Source organism: Pundamilia nyererei, unplaced genomic scaffold, assembly GCF_000239375.1.
Source record: "Pundamilia nyererei isolate P.nyererei 1_Seehausen unplaced genomic scaffold, PunNye1.0 scaffold00037, whole genome shotgun sequence".
NCBI lineage: Eukaryota > Metazoa > Chordata > Actinopteri > Cichliformes > Cichlidae > Pundamilia > Pundamilia nyererei.
In genome coordinates this window covers 3,624,622-3,635,259 of record NW_005187438.1, presented here as the reverse complement: position 1 = coordinate 3,635,259, position 10,638 = coordinate 3,624,622, and the positions used below count along the sequence as shown (strand labels likewise).

Genomic DNA, 10,638 nt, shown 5'->3' with positions numbered 1-10,638 from the left:
GAGCTACCACACTGGGAAGGGTGAAGACAACTGGGTTGCCTGGCCCTGGCCACGAGGTGTCCCTTATTTATTTTTCAGGGATTTGGCAACCCTAGTGGTCAGTCCTAGATTGCATGAAAGATGGCAGCTTGTGTGCAAACACTGGCCAACTGCTTACTAATTAGTAATGAAACTGTGACACAAAAAGAGGCCATTGCATCTTTTAAAATGTGTAGATTTCAGCAGTAAGACACATCATTGACCTTGAAGGTGATTGGTCACTGTTTCGAAGATGTGTTGGCTAGTGTTTAAACGCTAGTCTGGATCTTTCAAACAAACTTACAGGCAATTATGGCAATCTGTTAGCAACCATAATAACCAAAATGTTTTGGTACAGTGCTTTGTGACTGACTTCACTAAACAAAAGCATAAACTTTGTGTGTGGGCCTTTAAAGTTTGTAGTTGAGTCATTTATGACTACATGGAAATGCATCTATGCTTCTTTGACAATACAAGTGCTAAATATATTATTTTCAACTTCTAATGACTAAATTTAAGAATATCTCTAATAAATAAAACTAAGGGTATATGTATGGAAACACAGCCATTAAAAAGTATTCCTATATTGAATATAATGTGGTCATAAATTACTTCAATTCTCCCCTTTTTCTTTCACCATGGTTTTCAAGGTGAAACAAAAAGGGGAGAATATATTAAAGGGTTAAAGGCTGACTTCATGATAGCACTAAATAAAAAAAATCAAATAAATAAAAATCAAGTCAAATAAACCAATAAGTTAAATGCAAGAAAAACACTGCCATCCCCAGAGGCATGGTTAAAAAGTCTGTGGCCCAGGAATCTCAGTAAGTGCATTAAATAAAGTACACACTGTGAACAATAAACAGCTTTTGACCACGCTGTTTGCCCACTCCACTGTCATCCCACATTAGAAAAACCAGAAGGGGTTCATGACCCTGTGCTGAACAGTCCCAGCCATGACTCACCATCAAAACAGAGTTTGTCCTGTTCACCGGTAGAGAGGAGTTGCATAACTTGGCAATGCAAATGCCCCGCTTTGCGCTTCAGTATTCATATCTATCTATCAACAATTCTGTCTGTGATTTTGGGAGTTTTTGTTATAGCATCCCTTTAAGCCGTGGTAAAAGTTGACTTGACTTATATAAAGGATGACATCCAGAGAAAAAAGTTGTGATTTAACTTATAGCTACACTCCCATATTACCTGTTACAAATGCCTAACATTAAAAGGCTTAAAAATATACCTATATGGACTGGTTCTCCATCCAACTGCATATTGGAGCTTCATTAGAAGCTATGAAATTCAAGTATTTTAGTACTGAGATCTGGTGACTGTGCCTGAGGCCATTTTAGTGACATGTTCAGGAAACCACTTTGACATTACCGGGCTTTTCACATGAAGTGCTGTCCTGCTCATCAGAAGATGACTACACTTTGGACATAAAGGGATGGACATGGTCAGCAAATGCTGCCATCTTTACTAGACTTGTATAGTCCCAAATAAATATGGGTACATATACAAGTCTTCTCAAGATATGATCTCACACATATGAAAAAAACTATAACAGCAACTGATAGCAAGAATGCCAGTTGTCCTTAAAACCTTTCATTATCTGCAGATATATTTATTTATTTATTATCCTGTGAATCTATAAAGGCACGTATAAGGGAACATGCAATGTGTGAAAACAGAGAGACTGGAAAACCCAGCACTGTGAAATTAACATGTCTTATCATAACAAAGGTCAAGTTTATAAAAATCCCTCCTCCATGAAAAACTGCAAACACTCATCCTATGAGAGAAATACCAGAGATGCTGTATGTTACACATCATCACGTCTTTCTTTCATTGCCTTTTCTGACTGGCTTTCTACTGTCATCATGAAAGACACTCGCATTTGCCTCGCGGCTAAACCTCACATCTGTCTGTGTTTCCAGATAATACGACAGCTCTGATCAGCGGTTAATGGCCAGCGGCATTTTAGTCATTTCACTCCTCCGCTTTCTTCGTCTTCTTTTAAAATAATCTACGCATTTTTTTCCCCCTTATCATTAAACCCCAAAAGACCCAGAGGACCTGCAAATGAATCACTCATGCTGAAATACATCTGGGGACAAACAGCCACCGCTGAGATGATGCTGATTCGTGTGGCGTTTGGATGAAATCCAAGCTCGTCTCCGAAACATATTGTGATGCATTCACTGTCTAAGTTGTTTGTCTGCATGTACCCAGTCCCCTTCAAATGATTTTTTTCTCTTTTTTGGCCCAAAGATGTCTGCTTTGCCCTGCGTCACTGGACGAATAACCAACAGGATTTAAGGGTGGGGTTGGGGTTCCTTCAAGCTGTCATTTTGCGTGTTCTTCTACGTCACAAGCATCACCTCTTAACACCAGTTTCTATGGAGAAGAGGGTAAAAAATAGTCTTTTCTGGGGTTTTTTCTTTTTACTTTTGTGGGAGAATGCAGATTAACAAAATGTCCACTGTTTGTGCAACTGCTATCACAAAAATGTGCACAGTTGGTCAGATATTAAAAGAACCTACAGCATATAACCATTCATCATTTTTTTCACCCCTCTGTCTGTCTGAGGACACCTAAGGGGTACAAACTAAAAAAAAAACATGGAGTTGCTCTGACCCTGAAAATAGAGGTCACACAAGCTTTATATATTCCATTCAGTACAAAGAGGCAGAGCCATGGGGGCCTGCCACACAGGAACAGTTCATTTTAAATGTCCTGCAAACACCGACATATATCATGGATGTTCCGCATATGTTGTGACTGAATACTGCCATCCTGTTTCTTCAGGAAATAAATGAGCTTGAGGCAACATCATGACTATGTCAGCGTGATGTCCTCGCAGTACCATCCCTTCAGCACCCACTGGCTACATCGAAGGGGCTGTCTTTGCCCAAAATGCATTCAGAAAGGGGAAGATGAGGTTTTGCTTTATAAGGCCAAGCCTGCTGGATACCCTCAGAATACATTATGCCCCCCTCTGCGCTTTTAAGCTTGCGAGACTATTATCCAGCAGCTCCCAGTAAGTTCTTATCAGTGGCAGCCAGATGGAGAGCGCACCAGCAATACCTCAAGACTTGTTGATCGAGCAGTGCTGCCAGAAAGGCCGTCATTGTGGAGCGGTTCTGTGGTTTGAGATTAGCATCTTGGCTTTGTTTCCCCCTCTACATTTTATAATTGCTAAGAGAGGTCTCGTTAATGATTGTTCATTGGTTGGATTGATTTGTCAGCATGGACAGCTTGAAGGAGAAGAAAACTCTGGCGTTGCATTTTTTATGGTGTCTTTTTTAAAGCATTGGTCCACGTTGTCTTGTCCACACCTCCACATATTTGCCTTAATAATGGGATGTCACACATGTCCTAATAGCCTATCAAATGTAATCTAATCAACTGCAGTATGAGAAGATGTTCACCGAAGGGCTGTCTGCATGATAGGTTTGGCCACACAGACACCAGTACACACTGTCCTCTAGTGCTTCTTACCACTAGTGGCAACTCATCCACGAGATGTCCTGCAGTAAAGAAAGATTAGACATAAAAGCGGGCAGAGCAGAAATATGCCCAGTTAAAATCTGGAGATAAAAATATGATTGCATGTTGACATAAACTGATGCTGACTGCTCCACCGGCAAAACCATGTCACTGCAGAGAAAAGCACAAGAATAGGCATCCACCAGTGCGCAGTCTCTGGTCTCTACCTCAATTCTACCGAAGGGGTAAATACCCACAATGCACTACTTGATGCTTTTGTACTGAGTCCGCGTCACAATGGTGCTCTGACCCACTTTTTCAGCAGCCGGCAGGTTATTTTAGGATTTCATTAGCGGGAACATCAAGGGCAAATGAAAGGTGAAGAATCTCGTACCCGCAGTCAAATGAACTATCATGTTCTTTTTTCAATGGAATTGGTTTGAGCGTCTGTCCTGTTTTTTTTGTGCAGCCTGGCTGGCAAAAGAATTGCAACCACATTTCAACCAGGTTTAAATGCAGGACCGAGTAACTTTGATGACAAGCGACGAGTTGTCAGTTAATGTTACATGTCCTCAGGGAGAACGTGTTCTCCTCCTCAAAAGCACCAGACACCACCTGGAGACAAACTGAGTAAATAAACACATTATAAATAAAATCTTAAACTTAAATAACAGATTGTAGTCTGTTTTTTTCTATCAAGAAAAATAGTTCTGATCTAAAAAGGCATAACGATTTTCTTTTCTTTTTTACTCTTTTAGGAAATTTGCTGTCATGTTGAATCTTTTCAACTGCTCAACTCCTCATTAATGCAAATATCTAACTAGCCAATCATGCGGCAGCATCTTGGTGCATAGAGGCATGCAGACATGGCCGAGACAGTCTCCTGACATTTAAACCAAGCAACAAAATGAGGAAGAAAGTGCTTCGAGGTGAGAAGAAGGCAACAGTAACCACACATTACAACTGAGGTATGCAGAAGAGCCTCTCTTCTGGTTTCATAACAGATGAAACATTGAAGCAGATGGGCTACAGTTACAGAAGACCACACTAAGTGTCACTCCTGTCCATTTCTGCCGCATAAGCAACATAAAAGCACAGATCCTTCTCATCTTATCGGTTGGGTCATGGGGTTAGTGATGTGATTGGTACAAATTCGGCTCCTTAGTACCAACTCAAAGCATAGTTTCAGGGTTTTCTAGAACATGGCAATGAGTTCACTGTACTCAAACAATCCAAGCGAAGAACCAAATTGTAAGAATGGGACCTCATGTTCTTACAACAGAGTGGATTATAAAAACATAACAGGGTCTCAATGGCAAAGGTTAAAAGTGATGCAAACACAGAAAACTAGTCTTTACATGCAAGACCCATGAACTGGGTGTTATGTACAAGCTGTTACTCATTTTCATTAGATTATCATAGCACATCATTTAAAATCTGTTGAGACCTTCAAACAATAGGCCCGGCACAATACGTTACTCAACATCTCACAATAATCTCAGTAATTATGATACTGATATTAAACTCGCTGTTTTCAAACCCTATTTTCGCCAGTCTGAGTGCTTTAGCTCCATTACAAGCCTCGTAATCCTTTATATAACATGTCTGAGGCATTTATTATGCAGCAGGTCTGAAACACCCCACCATTACAACAACAAAACATAACCCCGGCCCATTTGAACTCGCCAGTTCAAACACATTTTACTTGCACCATTAAGACTGTGATTGGTGGTTATTACAAGCTACTCTCTGTCAGAACGTCCAGATGCTCTTTTTGTCAAGGTCAGGATTATTGGAGGTGGACAGGGGAGGAGGCGGGGGTTTAAATTTGTACCCATCAGGCACTTGGAGCCTCCGCAGTGACGTGGCACCTGCAACCAGAAAAAGGCACAAAATGGAGTCCCAGCTGGCCTCACATGAGTGTGAGTCAAAGAGCCGGGGGAGGAATGGAGAATGCTTCAGGCTCGATTAGTCCCACATCGTATTTCCATCTTCTGCTCTGAGCTCTGTCACCCCGAGTCATTAGCACCAAATTCACAGTTGCCATTCTGCAGCATTAGCTGCTGCACGATGTGGCCTGTTTTTTGTTTGTTTGTTTTTTTTTGGTTGGGGGGGGGGTTTGAAACGTGCTGATCAACCTTGGAGGCAAAAAAGATATAGTCATCTACCTCAACAACGTCGTGCACCTTACTCGCTCTCTGCAGAAAAGCTGCCTTTACACCTCATCTCAGTGATGAGAGAGAGCAGAAGTGACATTGGCATGCCTCAGGAGGTGGGAAGAGAAGAGTGCTGGCAGGAGATACATCCACCCTTTTCCACCTTATGCGTCTGAGCAGACCAGCATGCACCTGTCCCTTCTGGCTGTACACAGCCTGAGAGAAACTTCAGGTCGCTTGCGATTGCCTCCACTGCCATGAAATATCCCTATGCTGTCCAACCTTTGTATCGGGATAAAAAGACATAAAGAAAAGGATAAAAAGAGATGGAAGGAGCAACACATAATTGGAAATGACTGAATCTGTGCATAACAGAAGAGGGAGTATGCTGGGAGGGAGGAGGGATGTGAACGATAAGCAGATAGCGGGCGTGAGAATGGGAGTGACAGTGACAGAGTCCAATGCAAAGATAAACAGCCTGGGTGCAGCCCCTGTAATGGCTTTGCACAAGTAATTTGTCACTCCATGTGAAAAGCAAACAGCAGGAAAGGCAATGGCAACACTTTGCACTGACACTTAAGATTGGCCAAGGATGTCTCACCCATCTGTGTACAAAACTGGCTCGGCCTATTCCTCAAGAGCGAGAAAACACCTTGAAAACGTCCAGCCGCATTTCAGTTGACGAGATTATGTCAGGTTCATTATTTTAACTGGGTTTAAATAATTGTTGCTCCCTGGCTGAAGAAATACAGATTTAATAGGAGTCATAGCTTCTTGGTACAAACGTCTTTAGACATGAACAGAAACATAACTTAAGTGAAATCTGTAGTGTTTTAATTCCTTCTTTAAAGGCAGCTTTTATATCACTTGCAGTATATGAAACTCTACATAATGAAACATATTTTTTACATCTTTAAAAGGCTTGAAAATGGAAATTGACCAGCCACCATTTTGAAGTAAATGACAAGCGACATAAGCTGTAAACATAATTTAGCATGTGAGCACTGCCATCTTGTGGCCGTTTCCAATACTACATGCATAAGGAAAAAATATTTGCATCAATAAAAAGCAGGTGCCGACATTTTTCATTATAAATGAGAATATTAAAAACATTCCTGAGCCATTGAGGCATCAAGCATAAAGAAACGGGGGAAAAAACAATGCTGTGCAAGTCATTCAAATCCAGTTTTGTGAAGGCATTATGCACCATCTCAATATATTATCATACCAACCATTAACCTATTAAAATGCTCTCTGCAGGACCACCCAGCTGCGGCAGGTGAGAATGCAACAACCTTGACCTTTTCCCTGAGATGGGCAGAAGCTCGCCGTTGGCTTTCATCTGGTCTATTTTCCTGGACAGGTCGGCATCGCTGTCAATGACCAAAGTGCACCTTTGGGCGTAGCTCACCAGAGTCTCTTCCCCTTGGCGAAAATTGCCAACCAAGGAGACCATGTCTTTACCCGCCAGGTGGAGCTCGGCAATTGATGCCGTGTTGGCGATGGTGTTCCGGTCGATTCCGAGATGGCGGAACGCTTCGCTCATGCTTTTCTTCTTGATGAAAGCGGACAGGACTTGTTTGTAGCGGTGAATGACGTACTGGACTCCGGTGGCTTGTGGAAATAGATGACAGGTTATGAAATATATGAGTTGCTGTTGCTTTTTATTAGTTTTAGTAACAATCTCAACTCTCACTGGACACACATACAAATAATTCATGCATATAGTTTCAGCCTTCCAATTTTAATTTAAAGATTTTATTTTGAAAACAGGGAAATCATCTAACGCACTGTAACATTTGTTTATTTATTCCTATAATTTTTAGCATTGCTTTTAGGATTCACTAAGCCTTCAGCTGCTAATATCCACAAACAAATCTTAATTCTGTTACTGATGCACTGATAACACCTTTGGGTACTTAACTATCCTTTGTAATTTTACATGACGTTGAAAATGTCACCTGCATCAGTTTGAGTGAAGAATTAATTTTCTGTTAATGTCCTTTTTAATAAGTCATACACCTACAGTAAGACTGCAGCTGATGGGTGGGAAAACACATCAAACTTGTGTTTTATAACAGCAGCTAATTATCTGCAGTGTTGTCTTTATGAAAGTGTGGTTATTATGCAGAACCTGCTGACTGCTTTTCATTTGCCTGCTCAACCAACCAGTTACTGCTGCCTTAAAATGGTGATGCTGGAACAAGACTTAGGCCTGATTCAGACCTAAGTGAATCTTTCTAGAGTCTACAATGTTGCCTATTTAAGTGCCGATGACTGTGCTGGCATTTATGCTTGTGTGCTATATTACGTGTTAATTACCAAGTGATCATTTCACTGTGTTTTATATGGTCCCTCCAGGAACCTGCTGACATTTACAAGTCCTTATATTGATGCTATGATTATTAATCCTTAGTTTCAGGCAATGATTTTTATTCTGCCACTGAGAAATTCAAAAACTGCGCAAAAAAAAAAAAAAATGTTGGAAATGCATAAAAGCAATCGATGGTACAGGACGGGCCAATCACAGAAGTCACCGACTGCATCAACCTGATGTGTTGTTACATTTCAAGGGCGGTGCAATTCAGGTTAAGTTGTGAGTTACGGCATATGGTTTTACAGCAGTTTGTGGTTATGACGTAGCTACAAGTAGATTTCCCACTGAAGCATAAATCCCCAGTTACAAGAATACATATAGCTCATGAGTGAAGCATAGGACCAATGAGTACTGATTATACTGATGCATCGCTAAATTCTAGTCAAACTCAACACAAGACTGAATTATTACCCCTTTTCCTGCTGTAGTCCCTCCCTTTCTTTGATCTTTTCTTATCCTTATGGTGTTTCTTGCGTCTGTGTTCACTAGATGCTGCAGACACTTCCGATGAGTCGGATGCCTCAGAGCCGCTGTCGCTGCTGGTGGAGGAACTAGAAGAAGCTCTTTCTCTCTTTCGAGATTTATTTTCTGAATGCTGCACTCTGCTTAGCTTGGGAGCTGAAAAAAGACAAAAACAAAAAAAAAGCGTATAAGAGACAGTATGATAAATAACTTTGTGTGCACGATAATATTATACAGTATATGCTGTATACCTTAGTAGCGTTATAGTAACATCAAAGTTGACCTGGGCAGTTCAACCTACCAAAACATACTATCGATCTAACACCTAGCCATCTAGGTGTTAGATCGATAGCCAATTGATGCCAATTGTTACTAGCATCATTCACAGCTAGTAACAATTGGCGCAAAGCAACATTGGAGCAACCGGTGGTTCGGGGGGTTGGGAAGCTCATCTTGTAACCGGAAGGTTACCGGTTCGATCTGTCGATCTGTCTCGGTCGTTGTGTCCTTGGGCAAGACACTTCACCTACCGCCTACTGGTGTTGGCCAGAGGGGCCGATGGCGCGATATGGCAGCCTCGCTTCTGTCAGTCTGCCCCAGGGCAGCTGTGGCTACAACTGTAGCTTGTCTCCACCAGTGTGTGAATGTGAGAGTGAATGAATAGTGGAACTGTAAAGCGCTTTGAGGGTCTCGAAAAGCGCTATATAAATGCAATCCATTATTATTATAACATTATTCAGCATAATATAGCAATACAGGATCAACTTAAATAAATTCATTTATTTAATTAAAAACAACAGTTTATTTAAGATGCTTTATACAGTAAAGATACTTCAGTATTATAGAGAAAACCTCAAGAATCATCTGATCCTCATACGAGCAGCAGGTGATGATGGCTAATGATGGAACCACAGGGGAACAGCTAAGAGGCAGTGGGGCAAAATATCTGCATCTTTTATGTTTCTTAAATGTAGTTCTTCAAGTAAAATAACTATAGACCATATAGAGGCAAGTGAAAGTTTTAGGCTAGTTCTCATAAAAAAAGGCCTGTAGTACAGTAAAGAAACAGTATACTTCACTTCAGTTACTGACTTTCAGTCACAGGACTGGGGGCAGCAAACGCTGGCATGGAGCGGTTACTTGTGAGATTTTCAATCTGGCTTCTCAGGAACTTGCGGTCTTGCATCAAATCCTCCACCTGCCTCTCGAGAGCAGCGATGCGTTCTTGTTTGCTCTCCAGCATGCACTGCAGCTTGGTGATGGTCAGCAGCACCCTCGGGGGAAGACCCTCTACTTGGGAAGCAGCTAGAAAAGACAAGACAGCCACACAAAAGAGGATTACAAGCACACAAGTTAAACTTCTATCATTTTTCTATCAGTTTTTGTCTGTAGAAAGGATGGTGTGCTTTTCAGGCAGTCGTTTCAGTATTTGTTCAGGATGAGAAGATAAAATCAAACAAATTATTATCTATTTTCTTAACTATCAACATGTTTACATCACTGCTAAGCCAGAGGCTGATGCTGGCTCAGCTTATAGGACCATAACCATAAAAAGTAAACTACATGAAGCAGCAAATACTGTCAGAGCTTCCCATACCAGACATGGCACTGCTGGGTGTGTTGTCCTGAACAGCATCTGCTGATGCTCCCGTTTGAAAATTCTCCCATTTAATGATACGAAGGTCGTCTTGCTCCTGCTTTAGCCAGGCAGGAGAGCTGAGGCGCTCTTTGGTCCTCACGGAGCTGGAGTCGATTTCTACACAGGGCGAATAACATGACGGCTCCTGATGCCAAACAGATGACATCTCTTCAAACCTGGAAAAGGACAAGAAGGGGGTATCATAAGCCAAAAAGGTCAAAGGCTAAAGGACAGAATGATGTAAGAGTTCCTATATGGATGACACCCCAGAGAGAACAGGTTTTTCACCAATCAGAAGATTGGTGGTATAAATGACACCTCACCTGTACAAGTGCCCATTGGGAAGACAATGAATCTCAAAAATCTCTCCTGATGCATTTATCAGTGAGTGTGATAGATTAAGTGCTTAAGCCTCAGTCACACAGTCCTTTAGACCAGGTAGCAACCCCCTGGCAACCACCAGTGATAAGGGAAAGGTAAGGTAGCACTTTAATTTG

General features: G+C 41.5%; 1 protein-coding gene across 1 annotated transcript in view; it reads right to left on the bottom strand.

Moving 5' to 3' along the window:
- Nucleotides 1-6,475: 6,475 nt before the first annotated feature.
- Nucleotides 6,476-10,638, bottom strand: part of LOC102210222 (coiled-coil domain-containing protein 106-like) — an 11,275-nt gene continuing 7,112 nt past the window's right edge. The window contains exons 2-5 of the mRNA XM_005730461.1: nt 10,100-10,317; nt 9,595-9,807; nt 8,452-8,658; nt 6,476-7,277 (exon numbers count right to left, since the gene is read on the bottom strand). Of these exons, the coding sequence (XP_005730518.1) occupies nt 6,898-7,277; nt 8,452-8,658; nt 9,595-9,807; nt 10,100-10,307 (1,008 nt within the window). The 5' untranslated portion in view covers nt 10,308-10,317 and the 3' untranslated portion in view covers nt 6,476-6,897. The remainder of the gene's footprint in view (nt 7,278-8,451; nt 8,659-9,594; nt 9,808-10,099; nt 10,318-10,638) is intronic.